The sequence below is a fragment of the Xyrauchen texanus genome, chromosome 40 (assembly GCF_025860055.1).
Source record: "Xyrauchen texanus isolate HMW12.3.18 chromosome 40, RBS_HiC_50CHRs, whole genome shotgun sequence".
NCBI classification, from domain to species: Eukaryota; Metazoa; Chordata; class Actinopteri; order Cypriniformes; family Catostomidae; genus Xyrauchen; species Xyrauchen texanus.
In genome coordinates this window covers 25,544,284-25,571,701 of record NC_068315.1, presented here as the reverse complement: position 1 = coordinate 25,571,701, position 27,418 = coordinate 25,544,284, and the positions used below count along the sequence as shown (strand labels likewise).

The 27,418-nt window shown below is 38.3% G+C and overlaps 2 protein-coding genes across 2 annotated transcripts; one reads left to right on the top strand and one right to left on the bottom strand.

The window, feature by feature from the left end:
- The first annotated feature begins 872 nt into the window (after positions 1 to 872).
- Positions 873 to 14,580, top strand: LOC127633796 (L-xylulose reductase-like). Its single transcript, XM_052113112.1, has 9 exons — positions 873 to 992; positions 1,171 to 1,278; positions 1,466 to 1,563; positions 1,800 to 1,954; positions 2,052 to 2,094; positions 2,173 to 2,272; positions 4,273 to 4,337; positions 13,073 to 13,190; positions 14,278 to 14,580. Exons 2-9 carry the CDS (start codon positions 1,227 to 1,229, stop codon positions 14,379 to 14,381), a joined length of 735 nt encoding a protein of 244 aa, XP_051969072.1. The 5' UTR covers positions 873 to 992; positions 1,171 to 1,226; the 3' UTR covers positions 14,382 to 14,580.
- A 557-nt stretch (positions 14,581 to 15,137) lies between these two features.
- Positions 15,138 to 26,796, bottom strand: LOC127633321 (ras-related C3 botulinum toxin substrate 3-like). The gene is made up of 6 exons (XM_052112361.1): positions 26,607 to 26,796; positions 23,427 to 23,498; positions 21,954 to 22,071; positions 20,800 to 20,862; positions 18,963 to 19,122; positions 15,138 to 16,533 (listed from the first exon to the last, which is right to left on the bottom strand). Exons 1-6 carry the CDS (start codon positions 26,639 to 26,641, stop codon positions 16,403 to 16,405), a joined length of 579 nt encoding a protein of 192 aa, XP_051968321.1. The 5' UTR covers positions 26,642 to 26,796; the 3' UTR covers positions 15,138 to 16,402.
- Between the last annotated feature and the right edge of the window lie 622 nt (positions 26,797 to 27,418).

The following is a 27,418-nucleotide window of genomic DNA, read 5'->3' as shown; positions in this document are numbered from 1 at the left end:
TAACCTTAGAAACTATACTCCAGTTGTCATGGCAATAAAGCTGAATTGAATTGAATGGAAAAAAAAAAAAAAAAACTTTCGTGGATCTGGCCCCTGGTTTTTATGAACGATTGAGAAAAAGATAGTGAAAGCGAAAATGAAATTAGGGCATAATAAGGCTGTGTCTTGTTTGGATGGCTGCATCCTCTGTTGGTCACTTCGAAAGCGACCTTCTTTCAAGGGAATTCGGAGGATGTATATGAGGTGTATCCTTCGTGGACACTCACGACCCACAATTATTTGCTTCAATGGAAAAGTCTAGAAAAAATGACGGCAATTTGCCCGTAAATATGATGTTCAAATGCAAAAAATGTTAATTCCCAAGTTGAAGTACCTCAGAAGATGGGTGCAGCAAAGTAAACAATATGTATAATTATATTAATATATAATTAAAATAAAGTATTAGACTAAAAGTACAACTGTAAAATGTATGTTCTTTTCTCTTTACATCATTATTACTCTCCTAAAATGTACCTCACGCATTCCCTTCTAGAGGGACTTTGTTCCCTTCTCACTCAAAGTGCTCATGTTTAAAGAGTGGCGTGCTGTCATTACAACCATGATACGTTCTGTTTCAAGGACGCTCAGTATACTGCAGCCTTGAAAGGACGCATCCTACCTAGCACGAAGCCCTCGAAACGAGACAGCCTAAGTAGGCTATGCCTAGTATGTTGGAACGCAACCTCGATATATTCCACACTCATCCTAGACTCTATTGTTTAAAACACAACCAACCTTTTAAACAATTACACGTTATATGAGCTGATTGTATGATAATTATGCCCTCTTATACAACATTACATTTCACTCGTGATACCATAAGCTGCTTAAGGCACTTTAACAGTTTGTTGGCATTTTGCTTGTGCTGTCACGTGACACTCCGGTGAACTTTGGCAAAGTCCCTTTCTGTTCAGTTCCCTGACTTGTGAAGTAAACATGAGATTGAGACTGAGGTACGTATAGAATTCTAAGTGTATATTTCATGCAACTGCTTCGTTGATTATAATGTGAGCGTTTCGTTGACTGCGTAGTTTTGCGTCGTGTCGCGTCGCACGATTGGGGTGTACAACATTGCGTATTTGTTGACTTCGCATGCAAATGCTTGAAATACAAACGTATTTTTCCTTTCAGATGCTATAGAGTAGTTTACAGCTGATTGTGTAGCAGAACTTCGTGTAAAAGACAATATGGAGGTAAAATTTACTGGAAAGCGAGCTTTGGTGACTGGAGCTGGCAAAGGTAAGCTTTAATACTTAAAACAACAATAACAACAAACTTAAAACATGAAATCATTTGAATTGGAAATGAATTATTTTCTGATATTCTGTGGAATGATGATGATATTCAAAGGTGACTCCAAATTAGTCACCTTTGTTGAATATAATGATATGCCAGGATCTTTTGACTTTCCCTCAATGCCTTCTAGGGATTGGACGGGACACCGCACTGGCTCTGGCACGTTGTGGGGCAGAGGTCACGGCTGTCACACGCACAAAAGCTGACCTGGATAGCCTATTGCAGGAGGTAATGACCACTTGGTTAGCTTCAACTCATCCCCAAGACAAAAATCCTTGTCGATCTTTTGTCTACAATTGGGCATCAATTCCAAGTGTCTGTGCTGCTGTTTTACCATTTAGCTGCATTCCTCCATATTTTAAGAGGGCCTGCTGCTCCTTTATGCTTATGCTTTATAGTTCTCATTCAGCCAGACTATGACAATGGAAAACCTCTTTGTAATATCTGATGCTTTTGATCCCCAGTGTCCCTCCATTAAACCGGTATGCGTGGACCTGTCGGACTGGGATGCAACAGAGCAGGCGCTGAGAGATGTTGGTCCAGTGGATCTGCTGGTGAACAATGCAGCCTATGCTAAACTTCAGCCCTTTTTGGAGGTCACGCCAGATCAGTTTGACATGTGGGGCATTGAAATATCGCTCATACTCTTATCGTTTAAGTTTTTTTTTCATTGAATTGCATGTCTGATTTAAACTAGAGATGTGATGCTTTTGCAGGTCTTTCAATGTCAACGTGAAAGCTGCACTTCATGTTGCTCAAGTAAGACAAAACCCTGGCATTATGATGAGTTTTAATAATGCTACACACAATCATAGTGATGATGTGAATTCATTGTAGATTGTAGCTCGAGGTATGAAGACCAGAGGAAGTGGGGGCTCCATTGTGAATATCTCTAGCCAGGCTTCACAGCGTGCTTTAAAAGACCATGCCGTATACTGTGAGTGGGATGTTTCTAGTTTTATGAATCAAATGTAATTTTTGTTTGTTTAAAATCTTAAAGGTGTTGCGTGTTATTTCTGCAACACCAAATAGAATTTTAAAACTGGTTTCAAACTGTTTTCCCCAAACACTCCCTCCTTCTGCTTTTATTTGGACAGATAGTCCTGCCCCAATGTCATGCCATTGGTTGAGCAATGGATAATCAAATAGAATAGATCAAATGTTTCCAAACATTGTGCAACAAAGTCTGTGTTTACACTTTTGGGGGTTATCAAACTTCTATTGGCATACTTATAGTTGTTTCTGCATATTAAAGGGATAATTCACCCCAAAAATAAAAATTCTCTCATCAAGATGTACAGAGAAAAAATAGTTATCTGTTCTCACCCACTATTGATTAGATTGCTTCTGACGACATGGATTAAAACACTGGAGTCGTATGGAATACATTTATGTTTCCTTTTTTTTTTTGCTTTTTGGAGCTTCAAAGTTCTGGCCACCATTCACTTGCATATAACAAAGCTGAAATATTCTTCTAAAATTGTTGTTTATGTTCTGCAAAAAAAAGTAATATGGCAATACATCTGGGATGGCATGAGGGTGAGTAAATGATGAGAGAATTTTCCTTTTTGGTGAACTATCCCATTAAGCTGGGATAGGAGAAAGTATTTGAACATAGAAAAAAAAAAATGCACTGTGACAGGGCGGAGGGCAGGGCCGGGTCCTGATTATACACACCCGGTCCCTTATCAGGCTAATTAAGCTTCCGAGAGGGTTAAAGGCCGATTGCGGACGGTGGTGCGAGGAGAGAGAGATCGTTTACGGACGTGTGTGTGTGTGTGTGTGTGTGTGTGTGTGTGTGTGTGTGTGTGTGTGTGTGTGTGTGTGTGTGTGTGTGTGTGTGTTTGTCTTTTGTTAGTTAATCATTAAATATTGTTTATATCGCCAGGCCGGTTCTCGCCTCCTCCTTACAATTGAGCTGCTTTACACTGGTGCCGAAATCCGGGAAGGAGGAGGGATACGCCGTAGTTGAGTTCTCGCCACTACCATCCACCCCAACGGAGCAGCCGCGGCCGTCTGCAGGGGGGACAGAGGAGCCCGGCCGCCTGGAAGCGGAGGAACGGCGCCGACCGTGAGGGGAGAAGGGGCTCCTAGACCACCGCCTGGAGAGGTCAGGGCCGTTGCCAGGGGCGGGGGAGACCCCTTCTGTTCCCCGAGAACGCGGCTGGGCGTTCCGTCCGCCAGGGGCTGGAGGACTGCCTCCGATCCGCCCGGAGAGGCACGGCTGTCGTCCGCGGAGGAGTGGCCGAGGAACAAGCTACGGCGTATCGGAGAACTGGCGAGTAAGTGTCTTTTTCCCATCTCTCTCTCTCCTCTCTCTCTCTCACTGCCGATCCGCGTTTTCCTTTTCCCTCTCGTTTAAATTTTACAGTGTCTTTTTGGGGGGTACTACACTGTTACAGGAAGTACCCCAAGGGCGAGGCCGGGTCGTGATTATACACACCCGGTCCCTCATCAGGCTAATTAATCCTCCAAGAGGGATAAAGACCGATTGCGAACGGTGGTGCTACAAGAGAGAGATCGTTTACGGACATGTCCGTCATGTGTGTGTGTTTGTCTTTTGTTTAAGATAATCATTAAAATATTGTTTATATCGCCAGGCCAGTTCTCATCGCCTCCTTTCCATTGAACTGCTTTGCACACTTGATGCACACTTCAGCTTTAAGTAGTTTTATCAGTTATCAGATTCCAAGCACTTTCAGTAATGAAGGGTAAACTTAATGTGTTGTATGAGTGCTTATACAGTTATTATAAAGAGAACCTCTTATAGTGATTTAGAACTATATAAAATGTGACATTAATTGTGGATAATTAAAATTGAATACATCATAAATTAATAACCATATGATGATAACATTATAAGTGTACGTCTTTTACAGAAATGCTCGTTTGATTTTGTAATGCATGTTCTGTCTTTATTTGTATGTATATATGAAGGTGCCACAAAAGGAGCTTTGGACATGCTGACCAGAGTGATGGCGCTGGAGTTAGGGCCATATCAGGTTAATCATTGACACTTTTTCATTAACTTGTTATTTAAAGTGGAGATTTTGTCAGAACAAATTCGTGGCCTACTTATCGTGTTTTTAAATTCATCAAACACTATGCTCAAATGTTGTTTACTGCCTTGACCAAATAAATCTTACATTGTGGTGGACGGTCTTGCCAGGAGGCTCCCAGTGAATCAACAAGTATGCTTTTAAAATGATTCATAGGCTGTACTGTTGTGATAACTCCTAATTGTCCCATCTATTAAAAATGTTGGTGTGTTTCACTAACTGCATTGTAATTACTTGAAGAAGGGATGTAACCACTAACAGCTAGTTATGCATATTTACAGATAATGATGTTTGTGCATTGGCATTGATTGTGTGTTAATATTTACCATCTTATTCTTCCTGTTTGATGAGACAACAGTTTAGATTTTGAAATGTAGATTTTTTATTTTTTTTGTTATTAACAATCATTATTGATTCCAATGACTGATCAAACAAACATAACAGGAAACATGGAATCAAACTACATGAACCTAAACCCTTCCCTCTGAAAATCTCCCCACCCCAACAAACACACACCCCAGTGGCCCAACAGCAAACCAACAATGACACACAAATAAACAATAAATCAACAAAGTATTCAGAAAAAAATAATTAAGAATGCACACGCACATTCAACATTGCCAATCTCCCTCCCCATGAGTGCCCTCCAAAAAAATACAAATATCTACCTCATTTTTTTATTAAATAATCCCATGTTGCGCAGCCTTCTTCATGCCATCTCCTCAAAAGCCGCTACCCTGCCCAACTTCGTGCACCACTCCAGAAACGAGAGCACTCCAGCTGACTTCCATCCCCTAAAGATGACCCGCCTTCTGATCATGACACCAGCCAGGACCCAACTCTTCATGAACCCATCCCCCACATCAATAACCGTCCCATCGATTAGAACACAGAGCCTGGGGCAAAATGAATCCCGAGCACCCAACACATCACAAATACAAATTTTAACCCTCAACCACAATTCCTGAATCTTAACACACCACCAAAAAACATGTGTTGTGTCCCCGTCTTCTGATTGGAATCGGCACATATGGGTGTGTCTTTGAGATACAATCTAGAGGGTGTCCAATAGAATTGATATAAAATCTTAAATTGCATCTGACACACCCTTGCATCTTTAGATGTAGACTTGATGTTTTTTAGTATCCTAGCCCACACTCCCTCCTCCAATACCAAGTTTAAATCTTTCTCCCATAATCTCTTGAAAGAAGTTAAAGCTCCGTCTCCCAGACTTTGAATTAGTAGGGAGTAATGCATTGATGCCTCATGACCTTTTCCAAAAGCAGTAATCACCACTTCCAGAGGTTCTTTAGTGGGGTGTATGCTACTCCCAAAAATAGTATAGAGCAGATGGCGCAGCTGTAAATGCCTGAAGAACTGAGATCTGGGAATCCTAAAATGTAGAACCAAATTTTCAAAAGAGCTCAACACTCCACTCTCATATAGGTCACTGAGCGTATTAACCTGCCTCACAATCCACACTGACCAACATAAAGGGGACTTATTAATACCTAATTTTGGGTTCATCCATATGCTTGAGTCAACATTTTAATAAATGTCTGAAATTAACACTCTGGATGTTACGTTAAATGACATCAAGCGACTATTCGACCATGGAATTTTTTTATTATTATCGTTGAAATTTACCTTATCGTGTGCAAATGCGAGATAACGAGGTGTGACTTCTCGGGTTAGTCAGGGTTTTTCCTGCATAGAGAACTACTAGGCGGCCACCTCTGTCAAATTTGGTGCTGCCTCCAGCTGTCTGCAAAACTCTGGTAGATGTCTTCATGGAAAACACTAACAAGTGTTGCACTCGGTGTATTGTCATTTGTAACTGCAAATCTCAGTGATAATAATAAAAAAATGCCATTGTTGAACAGTTGCTTGATGTCATTTAACGTAACATAAGATCATCTAAAACTATAATGATGACACACAAGACGAGCGCTGCGGCTCGAATGTCTGATAGAAACACAGATCACATCTTGGCGATATATCTTTATTTCATCCTTAATTATAGTTCATATAATACGGGAGCATGACATGTAAATAAGCACAAACTCCAAAACTGTCTTTCTCTGTGCGGTCAGAGCCTCTTCAACCAGTCGCGGAAGTGACTCAATCTGAGTGGGAGTCGAGACCGGGAGAGATTTAAAGTTCTGCCGGCTGATGCGCACTAACACGGAGACGCTTGTCTCTCACCCCTGCTGTCTGCAGCTCGCATGCAACAAGTTGCATCATTGATGAGATCATCATGATAAGATCAATCTTATGTGAAAAATAACACTAAAATGACAACAATAATAAAATATGTGTGTGTGTATAATCTAAATACACAAGGTTTTGGATTGACTAGATTGGCAAATGCTTATCAATAATACTCTTATGACTAAAAAAGTTTTAATTGACTAACACTACATTAAAATGCCCAGACTTTGTCAACTAAAACTTGACTTAAAAAAAGAAGATAGGATAAGGTTGATTAAATATGATAAAAACTAAAAAGGACATTTGACACAGGACTAAGACTAAATTAAAAAACAGCTGACAAAACCAACACTAGTATTCAGTTGCCAGGTCATTAGGATTGTATTAATTCAAAGCCAATATTTACGTGTTTTTAACATCGTATTTATTTTATCAGTATGGTATCACCTCCACCTCATTTTGAGCCAGGAAAAACCCTGTGTTTAATAGAAAGGCTTTGCAATGGCAAAATAGGGGAAAGAACTTCCTGTTCAAAACTGAACCATGGAGCAGCTCTCTCAGGTGGAAGCGACCAATGAGCCAAATGTCTGAGACCGAATGCATAATAATAAAACTATATCTTGGGTAGGCCTTGCCCACCTTTGTCATTTGGCCTATGTAATTTGTTGAAGTGTAATCTGGGATGTTTACCATTCCAAATGAAGGACTTCGCTATGCTATCAAATTGCTTGAAATAAGAGAGGGGGACATGTACAGGGAGAGATTGTAGTAGGAATGCAATTAATTTTAATAACATTAACCTTCCCAATCATAGATAAATGTAATGATGTCCACATTGCTCAAACTTTTTTGCTTAAGGGGTCAAAATTAACTCTAAATTAAAAGCCGTTACTGGGCAGTGCGCTGTCAGAGCCAAACCTTCGGGAATTAATAATTCTGTGAAGGCAAGGCATAGATCTAATGTGGTCAGAGACGAATAATAAAATACAATTGCATAAAGCAAAAGCTTATGCGCCACACCTCCCCTATAAAATCATCTTCCCTTCTTATTGTGGCTGCTAATGGTTTAAGGGCAAGACAGAACAATAATGGGTAAAGAGTTTAATTAAATATTAAACGCCTTTTTGGCGTCAAGTGAGACGGCAGCGACCAGAGTCAGATCATTCGCCACTGACCACATGATATTGATGAGACACCTGATGTTATCAGAAGAGCTGTGGCCCCGAATAAACCCCACCTGATCTATATGTATAAGAGATGTTATAACTTAATCGGTTAGCCAAAGGTTTTGACAATATTTTAACATCTAGCTGAATCAGGGAAATTAGATGGCAACTCTTACACTCACTTGGATCTTTGTCCTTTTTAAGACTCAGACTGATCTGGTCTTGTGTCATGGTTGGCAGAAGCTTTCCATTCTTTAATGATTCCATATAAACTTCTAATTAAAGTGGAGCCAATTTTGTAGCATATGATCTAAAAAATTCAGCAGCAAATCCATCTGGCCTGGGAGCTTTGCCTGTAGGCAAGGCCTTAATTACCTCTCCAAGCTCCTCCAAGGTTATCTCCGAGTCAAGAGAATTCTTTTGCTCAGTCGTCAGTTTAGGGAGTTCTAATGGTTCCAGAAAATTTCTAAAATCTTCATCAGTAGACAAAGACGTCGAAATATAGAGATCAATATCGAATTCTTTAAAAGCATTATTAATATTACCGGACGAGGTAAATATATCCCCACCTGCAGATTTCACTGAGGGAAAGCTTTCCTGCTTTGTCCCCCGACTCAAAATATAACTGTCTTGCCCCAAATAACCAAAACTCCACCTTCGTGACAAAATAGTATTATATCTGTATTTCAATCGGGTCAGTTCTTTGAGGCCATCAGACAAACATCAGACAATAGAGTGCTTCAACTCTGCCTTTGCACTTTTAATATTCCCTTCCAACTCCACGAGTTCTCGTGCTTTGGAGGCATACTGTATAATCCGACCCCTAAGAAATGCCTTAAGTGCCTCCAAAGCTACGCCCACAGAGGATACTGAGGACCTAATCGTCTCCATATAAACATTGATTTCAGCCTTTAAAATTTGTTGGAATTCAGGATTTTGCAAAAAGTATACATTAAAGCACCAACTATATGATTTATTTTTCTCCGTATGTGGCAACACCTCTAAACTCACCAGGGTGTGATCTGAGTCTTAAGATGTTTCCAATTGAGCACTCAACATCAGATGAAATGAGGGATTTATATATACAGTGGGTACGGAAAGTATTCAGACCCCCTTACATTTTTCACTCTTCGTTATATTGCAGCCATTTGCTAAAATCATTTAAGTTAATTTTTTTCCTCATTATTGTACACACAGCACCCCATATTGACAGAAAAACACAGAATTGTTGACATTTTTGCACATTTATTAAAAAAGAAAAACTGAAATATCACATGGTCCTAAGTATTCAGACCCTTTGCTGTGACACTCATATATTTAACTCAGGTGCTGTCCATTTCTTCTGATCATCCTTGAGATGGTTCTACACCTTCAATTGAGTCCAGCTGTGTTTGATTATACTGATTGGACTTGATTAGGAAAGCCACACACCTGTCTATATAAGACCTTACAGCTCACAGTGCATGTCAGAGCAAATGAGAATCATGAGGTCAAAGGAACTGTCTGAAGAGCTCAGAGACAGAATTGTGGCAAGGCACAGATCTGGCCAAGGTTACAAAAATTTCTGCTGCCCTTAAGGTTCATAAGAGCACAGTGGCCTCCATAATCCTTAAATGGAAGACATTTGGGACGACCAGAACCCTTCCAAGAGCTGGCCGTCCGGCCAAACTGAGCTATCGGGGGAGAAGAGCCTTGGTGAGAGAGGTAAAGAAGAACCCAAAGATCACTGTGGCTGAGCTCCAGAGATGCAGTCGGGAGATGGGAGAAAGTTGTAGTAAGTCAACCATCACTGCAGCCATCCACCAGTCAGGGCTTTATGGCAGAGTGGCCTGACGGAAGCCTCTCCTCAGTGCAAGACACATGAAAGCCTGCATGGAGTTTGCTAAAAAACACCTGAAGGACTCCAAGATGGTGATAAATAAGATTCTCTGGTCTGATGAGACCAAGATAGGACTTTTTGGCCTTAATTCTAAGCGGTATGTGTGGAGAAAACCAGGCACTGCTCATCACCTGTCCAATACAGTCTCAACAGTGAAGCATGGTGGTGGCAGCATCATGCTGTGGGGGTGTTTTTCAGCTGCAGGGACAGGACGACTGGTTGCAATCAAGGGAAAGATGAATGTGGCCAAGTACAGGGATATCCTGGACGAAAACCTTCTCCAGAGTGCTCTGGACCTCAGACTGGGCCGAAGGTTCACCTTCCAACAAGAAGCACCCTAAGCACACCGCTAAAATAACGAAGGAGTGGCTTCACAACAACTCCGTGACTGTTCTTGAATGGCCCAGCCAGAGCCCTGACCTAAACCCAATTGAGCATCTCTGGAGAGACCTGAAAATGGCTGTCCACCAACGTTTACCATCCAACCTGACAGAACTGGAGAGGATCTGCAAGGAGGAATGGCAGAGGATACCCAAATCCAGATGTGAAAAACTTGTTGCATCTTTCCCAAAAAGACTCATGGCTGTATTAGATCAAAAGGGTGCTTCTACTAAATACTGAGCAAAGGGTCTGAATACTTAGGACCATGTGATATTTCAGTTTTTCTTTTTTAATAAATGTGCAAAAATGTCAACAATTCTGTGTTTTTCTGTCAATATGGGGTGCTGTGTGTACAATAATGAGGAAAAAAAGTGAACTTAAATGATTTTAGCAAATGGCTGCAATATAACAAAGAGTGAAAAATTTAAGGGGGTCTGAATACTTTCCGTACCCACTGTATATATATTATAATCTATTCTAGAATAAATCTTATGGACTGATGAAAAAACATATAGTCCCTACCTAGATGGGTTCAAAATTCTCCAAATATTTGAAGACCAAGATTTTTACACATCCTGTGAAGCATCAATGTTGCTCTAGGGTGCTTGCACTCTTTTGCTTCACTATGATCAAGGACTGAATCCATCAAAAGATTAAAGTATCCTCCCAATATTATATCATGAGAGGTACCAGCGGCTTGCAACATCCCTTCAACATCTATTTTAAAGCCCTGATCTTCAGTGTTAGATGCATAAATATTAGCCAAAATCAACCCTGAGTTTGCCCCTGAATTTCTGCTAAAACAATAATGACTCATCCTAATGTATCTTTACTCTGTTTGAGACATTTGAAATGTAGATGTTTTCTAGTCAATGTAATGACTCCCCTACTCTTACTTGAGCCAGAACTAAAGTAAACATGTCCACCCCATATCTTCCCAAATTTTTCAGCTTCCTGTGGGGAAAGATGCATTTCTTGAAGAAACAGAATATCATATTTCATACGTTTTAAGAAAATAAATAACCTTCCTTCTTTTTATGGGGGTGCCCCAACCCATTCTCATTCCACGTGGAGAGAGATAATTCACTCATTTGACATTTTGGCATATGAGAAAAAATAGATTGTTTGTCAAAAATAAAATAATTTTATTTATATTATTTTGCATTATTCAGTCAAACCCCCGAACTTTCCCCAGAACAAAAAAGAAAAATGTGTGCATTAACCCCATGCACGACAGCGCCAACTGGCGTCCATCCCTCTAAACTCCAACAGTCCATGTACGCCTACGAGAGCCTGTTGCTGTTGGATTGCTCAAATTTTGTGAGACAGAATTACATAACAGAAAATAATGTATAAAACAAATTTCAACCCATAGGCAGAATAAACACCAAGAACGTGAAAATTTATTCATATAACTGTTCCGAAGGTGCGTTCCTCCACAAAACAAACTCCAGCTGCTAGCGGAGCAGCACAAAAAAAATAAAGAATAATAATAAAACAAAAAACAAACTTTTAGTTTCCTTGGGCAGTCAAACAAATGTTCAGTGAGCAGGCTGTAGCAGATGACGTAATCCTTCAAATGTCCTATAAAAAATACTCACAAAACAAACTCCAGCCAATAGGAGGCATACACACAAGGCACGTGCAGATTCTCCACAACTGTCCCGAAGGAGTTTTATTCTACAAACGAAACTAGGCGGAACCAGCACAAAAAGAAACAAAACATGCGCTCCGTTTACTCGGACGGTCAAGTGAATTCAGTGAGTCAAGCTCACTTGGAGGCAACGTGAGAAACACACCATGACGACTTCAGTCCGTTGATATTATGAAAGACATCACTTGTTTTGAGCATGTAAATATTTTGCGGCCATCCTTATTCTCAGTTTGGCCGGGAACATCAGTGCAAAAGCGACCTTCTATTGATGTAAGAGTTTCTTGCATTCTGTCAATGCAAACGTTCCTTGAAGGAGTGTTATTCCACAAAACAAACTCCAGCTAATAGGAGGCATAAGCACCAAGAACGAGCAGATTCATCCACAACTGGATGAATAGGCAGAAACCAACACAAAAAGAAACAAAAACGTGCCCAACTTCCTCAGACAGTCAAGTGTATGTTCAACGAGTCAAGCTCACTTGGGAGCAACATGAAAATCACCAAATGGCTTACTCACCCCTTTTTATCTACAAAAGACATTGCTTGTTTTGAGCATGTAAATATTTTGCGGGCATCCTTAGTGTCTATTTTCAATTTAGCCAGAAACATCCGTGCGAAAGCAAACTTCTGTTGATGTAAGAGTTTCTTGCATTCCTTGAATCGATAACGTTTCTCTCTTGTAGAATTCCCAAAGTCTGGGAACAAGAAAATTTTGTTGTTCTTCCAAGAAAGCCTTCCTTTACTCCTTGCCTCATGTAACACGAGATCTTTATGGGATGATCTCAGAAATTTGGCCAGAATTGATCGGGACCTGTCTCCTTCCAGGATTTTGAATTCTTTGATATATTGACTTCTTAGGTCAGTTATGTAGCAGGGTGTATAGAATCTCACCGGTTTAAGACACAAAAAGAATTACAAGCTAGCAAAGTGCGCAGAGCTCACCGTTCACACGTCCGACCCTCGCGTGGCATCACGTGACTTTCCGAAATGTAGACATTCTTGGCAAGCTTCTAACATTTTTATATGTCAATGATTTTAGCAAACTGGTTTGTTCTAGGAACATCAAATTAATGGAAAACCACAAGTCATGATGCTTTCCATTTAATTCATGATTAAATAACATATTTAATATATGTTTTTCCCTCTAATAAAGGAATAGTTCAACCAAAAATGTAATGTCTGCTATTATTTATTCGCCCTCATGTTGTTTAAAACACAAATGCTATTTCTTTTCTTTTTTTTGGTGGAACAAATGTAGAAATTTTTGTATCTTTCCATAGAACAACAGTTCATAGTGACCACATCTATAAGCACGCAAAGCACAGAAACACCATAAAAGTACCATGTATGCATGCCAGTTCTAACATGTCTTATCTGACCTGGACAGATAAGAGTAAACTCAGTGAATCCAACCGTTGTGATGACAAAGATGGGTAAATATGGATGGAGTGATCCAGAAAAGGCCAAAAGCATGACATTGCGTATCCCAATGGGTAAATTTGCAGGTAAGCCTCTGTTTCTTGTCAAGTAAATGTACTGACTAATGTAGGTCACCTTAAAGGGATAGTTCACCCAAAAATGCCATCCATGATGTGTATGGCTTGCTTTCTTCTGCAGAACACAAACTTAGATTTGTAGAAGAATATCTATGTTCTGTAGGCCCATACAATGCAAGTGAATGTGACCAAAACTTTAAATAAAACATAAATGCAGCATGAAAGTAATCCAGAGGTTCAATCTGTGTCTTTAGAAACAATCCAATACATTTTGGGTCAGAGCAGACTAAACGATCTGACAAAGACAAGAGGGAATAAGGCACAATGTATAGAAGGAAAAACACATGAGGAACAGGTGACGACATTTAACACGAGGACTAAATGACGAGGTGGTGAAAGGGAAGCACATGGCTGACACTAAAATTAAGCTATATGTGCTAAAACACAAAACAGCTACACACCCAATGCCAAAACTGACAGACAGAGGGCAGTACAGGTGGAATCATGACACTCGATTACACTTCCTATCACGGCATTTAGCACTCTGCACACGGGTCAAGCACTAGGAAGTGTAATCAAGCTTGAAATCATGATCGTGCCTTGAGACTGCAATGGCAAGATGTACAGTGAAAAAGGAGTTTCATTTTGGTTTGTTCTCACTTAAACTGATAGGATCACTTCAGAAGACATGGATTAAATCACTGGTGTCGTATGTATTACTTTTATGCTGCTTTTTGGAGCTTCAAAGTTTTGGCCAACATTCACTTTCATTGTGAGGATATTCTTAAATCTTTGCATTCTGCAGAAGAAAGCAAAGCATTAAATATTGCAAATTTTTTTCTTACTCTTGCAACTGGATTTACACATTTAAAAAAATCTGGGAGCATGCAATTTATTTGAACACTTTCACAAATCTTACTCTACACATGCAAATCTTTTAGGCACTAATTTATCTTCATACATTAGCTTTTTGGATTATGAAACATCAGAAGAATGTCAGTCTATCCACAAATATATTCTTGTTTAATGGTGTTCTGAGAGGTTCTGTTTGAGAAACTCAATAATGCCTCAATGCCTTTTATATTATGTTCATTAGAAGTGGAGGATGTGGTCAACTCCATCCTCTTCCTCCTCAGCGATAAGAGTGCCATGACCAATGGGGTGATGCTGCCAGTGGATGGGGGTTTTCTGGCCTGCTAAAACTGAGTATGGTGTTCCATCATGTTGTTTGGAGATCATCCCTCGAAAAACAGTAGAAAAAGTACAGTATTTTCTGGATTTTCAAAGTTGTGCACAGTTTAATGAACTGCATTGTATACGTACCCGTTACAACTTTCATGTCTCTCTAGATTGTGCCATATTAAAGGATAGTTCACCCAAAAATGAAAATGATGTCATCATTTACTAACCATCATTTTGTTACAAACCTGAATGTTCACACTTTGTTTTTTTTTTGTTTTTTTTACTACAGTTAGCAGAGACCATCAAACTTTCTTTAGATTGAAAACTTCACAAAATGAAAAAGATATTTTACTGAAAAGAACAATGATAACAAAACCTTTCTGAAGGTCTCTCCTTCTAGTTAGTTCCAGTTGCCATGACAATACAGTAGATTTTACTGTCTGGTCTCAAATCCTGAAATTTCAAGTACAACCAGTAGAGATCACCATTTACAATCATGTCTGGAATGTTTATCCAAAAATTAGTGATAAAAATCCAGATTTTGCTGATCAAATTTCTAATTCTAAAACAACCTCAGCAACTACGGAATTACATTTTTATTGTGAATAAATATTTTGTGCTATACACTATTTAAACAAAGCACTTGATTGTATGTTGCTACGTAGACGTTACAATGTAAAAGTATTGCAAATGTCTGTATTAACATTATTAATATTTTTGGCAGAAATTCTGAAAAGTAAAATAAAACAAAAAGGCAAAGGGTCAAAATATGGGTAAAACATGAATAGATTTATTAATTAATGCATTCCTCGTCTAAAACATTTTTAAATATACTATATTACATCATGGAAATGTCTTTTGGCAGCTGTGAAAATCATCTTTTTTGTCCATTTTGAGAGTTATTTACAAAGAGAGGGAGTGCTGTAGCACCGACGCAGGATACTACTGATTGTGACCATATAGACTTCAGAGCTCACACTCAACAGCCACACCACTGCACATCACATGCAGACACATTAGCAAGGTTTCCAAAGTGGGAAAATCGAGAACAAATGCCCATGCTCATCCTTCAATTAAAGAGAGGTTGGGGTTAGTAAGACTTCTCATTGTGGCATGCTAGACACTCGTACGTACCCATTAATGGGCATTTGTTCAAATAAAGCTTGGATATTTTGGATAGTGAAGCATTACCAGAACACCCTTCATCATAGATCAGGGTGGGGGAATAAAAGGATGAACATGGTTTAAAATACATTAAAAAACGAAAAAAGAAAGAAAATTCAAAAACAGTGTATTCGCTCACAAAATTGTTGATTTTTGTATCAACATGAAAATATAGACACAATGTACCGGCTTCCCTAGTGTTTGCAATGTTGTTTAAGAGTTTCTAAAGAAGAAAACATTTAGCGTTCATAACTGCATGTGGCTTAAAGTCAACATGAAATCCAAATTGACCCTATTTACTTTCTTATTACATGTTCCTTATCATATTGTGAATGATTCATTGGTGCGTGGTAATCCAAAGAAGAAGAAAAAACATGCTTTTTACTCGTTGGAAATCCTATTTCACTAAGAAATGCGTCACATTATGGAAGTAAAATGGGTTGCAAATGAGGTTTCATGTAGACTTTAACACCACCAGGAATGCTAATACTGTAATGGTTAGCTTTGTACAAGACTGTCTAAATCAACAGAAATTTCCCATTTCTTTGACACACTTCCTTTACAACACCAAGAAACACTTCCTTACAGTATGTCAACAATTACATTGTACCACTACAGTAAACTTCTCATATAAACAATATGAAATGGAATATTACGTCTCTGGACGCTTGAAGCCGCGAAAACAAAAGCCATCTACCACAAGGTTTCCCACCGCCTTGACGACACCTCTAAGTCTAGCCAATGGTTCATATACATTAGAACTTCATGGACAGCTATCACTTAACCTGTAAGAGTAGTACAATATATTTCCCAAGAGGCTGATTAAAAATATTGTAGTTTTGTGTGGGGGTGCCAGGAATTGTCATCACTTTAGCTCAGAAGAGAGTGCACCTCTTGCCGCGTTTTTTGACGGGTGGAGGGCACAGGACAGCACGGATGGCCTCATCAAATACAGTCTTTAAACCGCGCTGAGTCAGAGCCGAGCATTCCAGGTACTTCACTGCACCTGTAGGATAAGAACGGGAAAGAATACTTAACATTTTCAAAGAACAGTTTTTATAAACCATTCTTTTTTTTTTATATATATATGATTTTCTCCCGAATTTGGAATGCCCAATTCCCACTGCGCTCTTAAGTCCTCGTGGTGGCGTAGTGACTCGCCTCAATCCGGATTGTGGGGGATGAATCTCAGTTCCCTCTGAGTCTGAGACCGTCAATCCGTGCATGTTTTCACGTGCCTTGTTAAGCATGCTTACAATGGAGAATGCATGTGGAGGCTCACGCTATTTTCCGCGGCTTTTTATATCTATAAACTTATTATTTTTATTATTAATTTAAAGACATTTGCAAAACAGTTCCTTTCCTTTATAAATGTAACTAAAAGTAGTCCAAATAGTCCATCAGAGACGTAATGGGACTAAAAATCATCCCAGAACAGGGCAATGCGATACCAAATGAAATGTTAGCTAATAGTTCTGCCTGCTGAAAATACAGAATTATGTTAGATCCTGATTACATTCATTTAAAATATTTTACATTAAAATTGCATATTTCTAAAATAATACTGTCTCTGATTACATCTAAATATTTTTTCAAAAAGAAAATTGTAATGGAAGTGCATGCTTATCCAGTTAAATAATAATCATTTATTTATTAAATCAAATCAGACATGACGTTGGACATTAGGATTATATTCCCCCATAGAATTATTATAATATTCTGCATTTGTAGATTAAAATGGCACTATCATTAAACCTCTGTAAACTTTCATTTTCTGTCGCGCAGTCAGAGCAGATCATTTTCGACATTCAATCCCTTGCCCTAAAAAGGCACATCTCTCTCCCTCTCCCAGGGATGGGGGGGGTTGTTGTTCATGTCCAAAAGGGTTTTCAAGCCAAGGGGGATCACCAAACTAGATCACGCAGCCTTAAAGCCCAGGGCATCCCCAGGCAGTCATGGGCCCCCGGTAGTCAAGGGCCCCTGGGCACTGGACCCATTGGCCCGGTTAGTAGTCCGTACCTGCCCTCACCTGGTGCTCCCTGTATTGCATTTAGATTTTCAGTTTCAGACAAATTCATCGTACAACACCTGTGGCTACTAGTGTCCAATCGTATGTCAGAGCTTCTTGTGTGTAATGAAATTATTTCCATTTGTATGCCTGCGTTGCGTAGGTCATCGTGCAAATTGGATAGAATTGATACTAAGAAAAAAAAAAGTCCAATCTCCACAATGCACATCGCCACATTTTTTAACCGCAAAGTATCGTGCCACGAAAAAACGTTACACCCCTAATTAAAAATTATATAAATATGTAAAATGATTGTTTCAGAGTTGTTGATTATTAATATAGAATTTCAATTTTATTGCAATGTAAGTGAAAAATTATGGTACTAGCAATCTCCCACTTTTGCAAGTAGTCAATGGCAGTGCATCATGGGAGTGAGCGGTTGTTGCAAAGCTCTTCTGGTGTGAAAGAGCACCAATTCTGCTATGAAATAAGTATTTTTTAAATTAAGTTGAAATAACGCAGACTGATGGCGTCAACAGAAGCATATACCATCGATTAATAACCTCTGAGCTCACGGTAGGTCTGTCTTATCAATAATAATCAATTCCCCACATGAAGATATTAAAAGGGAATTTTACTTTCGGAACAAGACAGTTGCGCTTTATACCGAATTTACGTGGTTAATTGTTAAAACATATACAACAGCATTTCTCACTGTTCCACGATGGCGGCTTTCTCAAAACTCATAAATTATACTCACATTATTCTAACATAAGCCTAACAACTTGCTCTAAAAAATTTTGACGTATGATGTAATTATTAATTCCAATCAGGTGTTTTTGCAGTCTGGCCCATGTAAGATCCTAATTACACCACAGGTTCCTGCTAAACGTCAGCGACAATTATTTGGAGCACTGGTCTTGCACAAGTCAGCTTGCATAAAACACTTCACACTTAGGCTACTTGCAGCATACAGACCAACATGACAAAGAGCCCTTCTATTTCAGCTGACAGGTGGCTCTCTTAGGAGAGGTAATTTTGTGTATTGAACATCTTTCTCTGGCAGCCACTCCTCCCACACACTCTCGGCTCATGCTGGACCTCCACCGGTCAGACAATGAGCCTCTGTGTGTGGCCCACTCCACTAAACAACTTGAGCATATGACAACACAACCAGCATCCCACTCCCTTAGTGAGACCAACTCAATAACTCTATTATTAGTTTGCTGAAACATGCCTCCAGTAATGGAAGATATGTACAGTACGATTTTACAGCTTTTCTGCTGTCTGGATTTATAATTCAAGGTTCACGATGAAAGTGTTACAATATTACTTTGGTTTCATAATTTAGTGTTCTAGTTCTCTTGGGGTCTGTAATGATGTAAAACTAATTTCTGACCATAAACACCCCCTTTCCCTGTCCTCACCGATCTCACGGGCCATGGCCAGGCCCTGGGGGTAGGTGATGGGTGAAAGCTTTTTGTCTCGCAGCCTTTCTATAGTGTCCTTATCATCTCGCAGGTCCAGTTTTGTGCCCACAAGGATGATCGGTGTGTTGGGACAGTGATGTCGCACCTCGGGGTACCACTGGTTCAAGAGGACACATTACAAAAATTAGACTTACATAAAACAAAAATAATATATATAAATAAAATAATACATTTATTTGTATTGCACCTTTCAAAAATAAAATGCAGTTCAAAGTGCTTAACAGGTCAGAGTATGAAGAAGATAAAAAAAAAAAAAAAAAAGTGTAGATTACATGTAAAAAAATACTTTTTTTAAATGAATAGTTCACATAAAAATTAAAATTGAATCAGTTGTTTCACACTTAAACAACAACTCTCGCAACTGATGTCAAGATTTTAACTGAAAAATGACTTGTTTCTTGTTTCTCACCAAAACTGCCTTCAGAGGACCTTCGCTGGGTTTCCATCCAAATGTTTAACATTTTTAATCGCATTTCAAAAAATCTGATTAAGAAAACGCAATGTGCTTCCATCCACTACAACATGCATATTATCTTAAAGGAATAGTTTACCCAAAAATGAAAATTCTCAAAATTACCCAAAATTTTTATTTCTGCAGAACACAAACAAAACTGGAACTTTGAAGATCAAAAAAGCAAATAAAGGTAGCATAAAATAATCCATAAAACTCCAGTGGTTTAATCAGAATGTAATGTCTTCAGAAGCAATATGATAGATGTTGGTGAGAAACAGATCAATATTTAAGTCCTTTTTTACTATAAATCTCCACTTTCACTTTCTTCTTTTGTCTTTGGCAACATGCGTTCTTCGTGCATATCACCACCTACTGGGCAAGGAGGAGAATTTATAGTAAAAAAGGGCTTAAACATTTATCTGTTTCTCACCCACACATATCATATTGCTATTTAACCACTGGAGTTGTATGGATTACTTATATGCTGCCTTTATGTGCTTTTTGGAGCATCAAAGTTCTAGCCAACATTTAACTGAATTGTATGGACCTACAGAGCTGAGATATTCTCCTAAAAAAAAACTTTGTGTTCAGCAGAATAAAGAAAGTCATATGGGATGGCATGAGGGTGAGTAAATGATGAGAGAATTTTCATTTTTGTGTGAACTATCCCTTTAAGGGAGCCCGCCTTGTTATGATGGAGCAGCTAAATGACCTCCTTGCTTCAAAGAGAGTTGTATTTATGGTACTGGAGCAATTGTACATTGTTTTATTAAATGCTGCCACGGCAGGAGATGCCGCAGAATGAGTGTATTATTTCATATGATGAGAGCTGAAATGGTTGCAATGCCCACACACTGCCAGCCTCTGTATACCTGGGAGCGCCCGTGCTCAAAACTGTTCTGACTGATTGTGGAGGACTCCCTTTAATGACCAGCTGTGGGTTAAACAATTACGAATGTCAAGGGATATTTTGTGTACCAAGGCTGGACCTTTCGTTGGTCCATTCACATCAAGTATCACAAACCCATCAAACATGCACAAATGGTCATCCAAAAAACATCATCCTTTTTTTAATAAACAGTTTTTAATTGATTTAATGCACATTCTGACTTACGCCAAATTCTACCAGGACTTACTGTACATGAAAACATGTCCTTTTGTTTTAGGGTGAACTGTTCATTTAATTAAAAATGTTAATACTCTTCTCCAGCATGGTATCAACATTTATGCTGTAGCTAAAACCAGATATAAGCTGTTTTGTCTGCTTTGCATGCTATTTCCCCCCAAAACAACTACATAATGAGTTGTTTTAACACTCACCTTTGCACGGACATTCTCAAAGGATGCTGGACTCACTAAAGAAAAGCATATTAAGAACACATCCTGTAGAGGAAACAGAGGAAACTGTTAATAAGCTTTTATGATACTGCACATATAACCCATATAAATTCAATCCACTTCCTGTTGTTGTGCAGGAGACAACTGAAAAATGATGGTACTAGGAGACTCACACTTTACACAGTTATTAGTAGACCCACTGAGAATCAGTTTAGGCAGAATTTTACTTAAAGTCCAGCTGATTTCCACAGTATTGGAAGACCAGTCAAATTCCCTGAACCTTTATATTTTAATTTCTTACATTTTTATGGGCTAATTTCAAGGGATAGTTCACCCAAAAATTAACATTCTCTCATCATTTACTCATCCCAGATGTGTATGACTTTCTTTCTTCTGGAGAACACAAACAAAGATTTTTAGAAGAAGATTTAAGCTCGGTTGTCCTCACAATACAAGTGAATGGTGACCAAATCTCAGAAGGTCCAAAAAGGACATAAAGGCAGCATAAAAATAATCCATATGACTCCAGTGGATAAATCAATGTTTTCTTAAGTTATGTGATAGGTGTGGGTGGCAAACAGATCAATATTTAAGTCATTTATTACTATAAATCTCCACTTTCATTTCCAGATTCTTCTTTTGTTTATGGCGATTTGCATTCTTTGTGCATATTGCCACCTCTGGTCCCGACAAAGCAGGGTCAAAGGTGGAGATTTATAGTATGAAAGGATTTAAGTATTTAAGTGTTTCTCACCCACACCTATCATATAATTTCTGAAGATATATATTTAAACACTGGAGTCGTATGGATTAATTTTATGCTGCATATATATGCTTTTTGGAGATTCAAAGTTCTGGTCCCCATTCACTTGCATTGTGTGGACCATCAGATCTGAGATATTTTTCAAAAAATCTTCATTTGTGTTCTGCAAAAGAATGAAAGTCATGCACATCTGGGATGGCGTGAGGGTGAGTAAATGATAAGAGGATACAAATTTTTGTGAAATATCCCTTTATTTATGGTTTTGTGTTTAAATACATTATGCAGATGCCCCTCAAAATCAGCTAACATTTTTTTAAAGGTTTGAGATTTCTGTCCGGGCCTAGATATTAGTCAAGAAGATGAAGATACCCACCGTCTGTGGGTATGAGAGGGGACGAAGGCGATCATAGTCTTCCTGTCCAGCTGTATCCCATAAGCCAAGGTTGACTGGTTTTCCATCGACCATAACATTGGCAGAGTAGTTGTCAAATCTGAAAAAGGCCCCAGTTGATTGATATTACAACCTCACTAAACATTTGGCACGACACAAATGGCATCCGAATAAGTCCTGAATGCAGTCATCTCTATAATGACTAGAACAATTACTCAAAAACATATTCCGAAGTGCCACGTTGCTGAATTACATAAACTCTTTTGGAATATCTCCCTGCAAAGCATCGGGGCATAGTTCACTTGATCTTTAGAAAAGTTTAGAAATTGTCTCATTGAAATGCAAAGCGATGCTGTCACATGCACTTAATGGCAAGTGAAACAGCAAAATAGGTCCCAGACCAGCAGTGAGACCAATAAATCATGTGACTAGTATGGGAGTGTGACTGGGTGTAAGCCTTTGTGTAAACAAAGTGTAGTCAACTTGAAATCAAAATTGACTTTCTTTACTTTCTAAATGCATATTCATCAATGAACATTACATGTTTCCCACTCATTTTGACCAATGAATTTCCATGATTTTTCCAATAGAGCACAACAGTCTGGTTCCAGAAGAAAAAAATCCCATTCATTTTTTTTTCCATTGATAACTAGATTTTCATCGATAGATTCTAATCTATAAAAAACAGACCTACAGTGAACTTAAGGTTGTTCATCGATGGCATATGCTTTTGTTAAAGCCATCGATGCATGTTAACTCAACTTAATTCCTAAAAAAATTGTTTACAAGCGAAATTCCTGGTAAACAACTACATTACCCATGGTCCAGCAGAGAAAGATCAACCAATCAGAGAACAGAAACCAGCAAAGCCCACCAAACAAGTCCAGGAGCATCACAACCGAGTCAATCTCCCTACACTCTCAAACTACATATATATATATTTGCATATATCAGAATATTTTGCCATAAACTTAAAATATATTTTTTCTGTACTTGCAGTATTATCAACAATCTATTTCTATTGTTTTTTACTTGATTACATCATTCGCAATGCTGCATTGGATTCATGCCCTCGTGAAAGATGTTAAATTCACAGTTTTGTACCTTCATCTTTTTGTCTGATAAATAAAAAATAAAATGTATTAGTATACTTTGAACAAAATGAAAAAACTTGCTCCACCTCGAAAAAAACTTTTTGTCTGACCTCATGAATCCCTCTTGCTTTTTAAGCCCCTCCCCTCCAACCACCGTGGGTTCGATTCTGGTATGATCGCCCTGTTTTTACGATCCAATCAATTCCTGATCGATAAACTAAAGTCCCGTCCGACATATTTATTGATTGGTTTTAATCAGAAATACATTTGATGATGGAAGTAAAAGGGGTTGTGAACGCTGGTCATGATGACAAAACTATAACAGGTGCATACTATCAGACTGAAGTGATCAGATACTCACACTGTGGGGATGTACTCGCCAGGGAAGGCATTTGTGGTGTAGCTGATCAATAGGCAGGTCTTACCAACCGCCCTGGGGGAAAACATGAGAGAGAGATTAATTTAATATCTCTGAAATTTATTTTTTGTCAATTCAAAGCAGTTATAGAAGATATAAAGTTGAAAAGACCACTCATAACAGTACATCAATGCCTGTTTCTTCAACCACAGGCACATGAAAGGAATAGTTTTAAAATCTGAGGTATATCCTTTAATGTTAACCAAGACATAATTCAGTGCATCTGCTCTAACTGTATTTGCTTGATGAAAAAATAAACTATTTTCTGTTTCAGATAGAGGACTCACCAGATTTGGTTAAAAATGCAGAGTTCTACATTTGAACATATTCTGTTTTCATATTGAGGAGACAGTGTTCCTGATTTTCATGTTTTTTTTCTTATACTGTATATAATCATAGCTACATTACTCAGGCATGATTAAGAAATCTCATGATTTGAGAAAATACTGCTTTTGACTTTATTCACATATGTGATCTTGAGGCAATCAGAAAGTAACTAAAAGTAATCTGGTTACATTACTTTCTTATTGAGATTACTGGATTAAGTTACTGAATATATTTCTAATATGTAATCTGTAACCCTCCCAACCTTGGCCATAGACATAAAGGATATGCGTGTAGTTATCATTTTAGTGTGATAAAATCACTTATTAACCTTTTCTGTGTAAAGTTATATCCAATTTTACAACTTCGTTACCATGACAATGTAATGTCAATAAATCCTAAAACTCTAAAATGACTGTAAAAGTCATGATTTAAACATCTTTACCACTCAAATAGTTTTAATAGTGTTTTAACAGAAGAATTAATGCATGTGCTTTTATAAAATTATAAGCTTCACATTTCGGTCTTTAAACCCTCCAAAAATTGGCCCCATTAACTTCCATTGTAAGTGCCTCACTGTAACCTCCATTTTCTTTTTAAGAAAATGAGGGAGTCAGGAGAGAGTCTAAATGAATTATTGTGGTTATCAACTTATGCCACAAATACTGTCGATTGAGCTTAAACTTGTATTGAACCCGAAATATTCCCTTAATATAAATATCCACTTTCGCATTCTTCTTCTTTTGTTTTTTTGCGATTTGCATTCTTCATGCGTATCGCCACCTACTGGGCAGGGAGGACAATTTATAGTAAAAAAGGTCTTTAAATATTGATCTGTTTCTCACCCACACCTATGATATAGCTTCTGAAGATATAGCTTAAACCACTAGAGTCATATTGATTTCTTATACGCTGACTTTTTGTGCTTTTTGGAGCTTGAAAATTTTGGCCACCATTTATTTGCTTTGTATGGACCAACAGAGCTGAAATATTCTTCTACAAATCTTCATTTGTGTTCTGCAGAAGACAGTAAGTCATACATATCTGGTATGGCATGAGGGTGAGTAAATAATGAGAGATGTTTCATTTTTGGGTGAAGTATCCCTTTGAGCCCTGTTGACTTTTTGAAACTAAACTCACGTTTTCAATACTTTTTTGTCCACATCAATGTCCAACAGTGTATATTCATGCACCACGGGATAATTATTATTAATATTATAATTATAATTAAATAAATAAACATATATATTGTTTTATTTTTCTTTTGTGAACTCTTCCACCACAATGTAATTTCCATAACATTTCTCATATTTCATTTCAAGCATGCTCTTCACTGCTGTTTCCATGGTAATTAAGTACACTAACTTTAAAAACAAACTTTTAATAATTAAAAAAAATATATAATAATTAGCCAAATATTTTTTAAATCTCGGTCTGTGACGAGGGTGAAACATACGGAAGAGGATTAGGGCCAAGCAATAATAAAAAAAATAAAACCATCTCGAGAATAAAGTCATTATAATGCGAGATTAAACTCGTTAAATTTCGAGAAAAAAAGTCATTATAATGCGAGATTAAACTTAACGAGTTTTTTCTCGAAACAACGACTTTATTCTCGATATTTAATGAGTTTATTCTCAAGATTGTATTTCGACTTTTTTCTCGAAATTTAACGAGTTTAATCTCGCATTATAATGACTTTAATCTCGATATTTAATGAGTTTATTCTCAAGATTGTATTTCGACTTTTTTCTCGAAATTTAACGAGTTTAATCTCGCATTATAATGACTTTAATCTCGATATTTAATGAGTTTATTCTCAAGATTGTATTTCGACTTTTTTCTCGAAATTTAACGAGTTTAATCTCGCATTATAATGACTTTAATCTCGAGATGGCTTTATTTTTTTTTATTATTGCTTGGCCCTAATCCTCTTCCGTAGGAAACAAGAGGCTTTTGAAAAGTAACAAAAGTACATGATGCATGGTAAAAACGTTTCACAAAAAAAGCGAAAAGGCTGAAAAAAAAGGTAGTTTTAATAGAAAAATCTATCCCTGGGACATTAAAGTGCCAGTTGTTGAAGAAACACCTGAACAAGAATAATGTTGTATCCTGTCAAACTATTTGATAATGCTTCTGTGCTCTTTGTGTGGGTGCTAGTGTGAAGTGACAGACCCTGTCCCAGATTCACAGCCGCCCAAGGGCACACACTCGCCTGCAGTGCTCCGTTACATTAGGAGTGAAACGCATAGTGACAGCAGGGGAAACACTCTCGCGGACATGCACGAGCCGCACACACATCTCGTGCACGCTCGCGCGCTTGAGAGGGAGTGGTAACCATAGCATAGAGCAGCGTTTGTGCTTCAGGTTTTTACCATTCAATGTGGCTCAGTAGTACAACGGTCAGGGAACACCCTAATCAATAAACTGTCTGGTTGCAAAGAAAAATGCGCGTTTCTGTTGAAAGCCTATTCGTCTAATCTCCAATAATCAATGCATACTGTCAAATCCCACGTGCATTAATGAATCAGAATAGTATTGACATGAAGCAATACATTTCTAATGATGTGATGCGCCCATTACAATAGCAATTCCGATTCCCATAATAACGGGTATATTGCATACAAACAAAACGGATTATTAAATATAAGCTACCCCGTTAAGCAAATTATAAAATGCAAAGGCAAATACTACGCATCAATGCATTGCAATACCACACACGGGTTTTCAAGGATGCTGTTCCCCATCACTTCCCAAAAACACACACAAACATAAAAAAAAAACCACAAGGCTACTTACCCATCACCGACAACCACGCATTTAATAGCTTGCATTTGCGGACAGGCAGACTGCTTCACTGCACGAGTATAAATATAATATTATCTGATTTTGATACAGCTCTTAGTAATCCCGAGAAATGATAGATATCTGCAAAAATACGGTCACTGCCCTCTTTGCAGCAGCGGTTCTGACGACGAACATCACCGAGACCTTCCTAAAAAAGCCGAACGAATTTAAAGGGACAGGAGCCCACACAGCGTTCATGGCTATGTTTGAAATGGCATCCTATCTTGGCAATTACTGAATACTAACAGAGATGATTTAGTAGAGACGGGCCACTTCTATAAAAATGAATGGGATAAATTGGAACGCTCAACCAAGCAGCTTTGAGCGTCCAACGGTCAACGGATCAAAGGAAGTCCCGCCTTACAGGAAAAGGAGCCAATCACCTTTTTGATACAGACATCACCTGTCAATCAACTCCATAACGCACATGTGCATTAGCTATACAATCCTGGGAAATAGCGTTATTTAGCATAATATGAGGTAACAAAAATCACAATTTATTAAACCAGTATTGTCAGATTTTATTGCTGATTTATAATATGTTCTTTGATCGTAATCTTGACCAACCGTTTTTGAGATTTAGGTCTTTCTCCATTCAAGTAGATAGGAAATGCACTGGCATGACTGGAAATAACCTCCCAAGAGGGTTCCAAAGATCCCCGATAGTGGACTGACTGCTAGAAAGACTTTGATAGTCCACACAGTATGCTGCTTTCAAAAACAGTGAAACAAAATGCATTATTGACAATAAACTGTTCAAACAG

Bases quoted from the DNA above. Each gene is read 5' to 3' on its own strand.
- LOC127633321 (XM_052112361.1), bottom strand. From the start codon at position 26,641: ATGCAAGCTATTAAATGCGTGGTTGTCGGTGATGG. The intron at 22,072-23,426 runs GTGAGTATCTGA...GGCCTTTTTCAG, and splicing joins GGCGAGTACATCCCCACAGT to ATTTGACAACTACTCTGCCA. The intron at 20,863-21,953 runs GTGGGTATCTTC...TTTCCTCTACAG, and splicing joins CCCTCTCATACCCACAGACG to GATGTGTTCTTAATATGCTT.
- LOC127633796 (XM_052113112.1), top strand. From the start codon at position 1,227: ATGGAGGTAAAATTTACTGGAAAGCGAGCTTTGGTGACTGGAGCTGGC. The intron at 1,564-1,799 runs GTAATGACCACT...TTTGATCCCCAG, and splicing joins TGGATAGCCTATTGCAGGAG to TGTCCCTCCATTAAACCGGT. The intron at 2,095-2,172 runs GTAAGACAAAAC...AATTCATTGTAG, and splicing joins CTGCACTTCATGTTGCTCAA to ATTGTAGCTCGAGGTATGAA.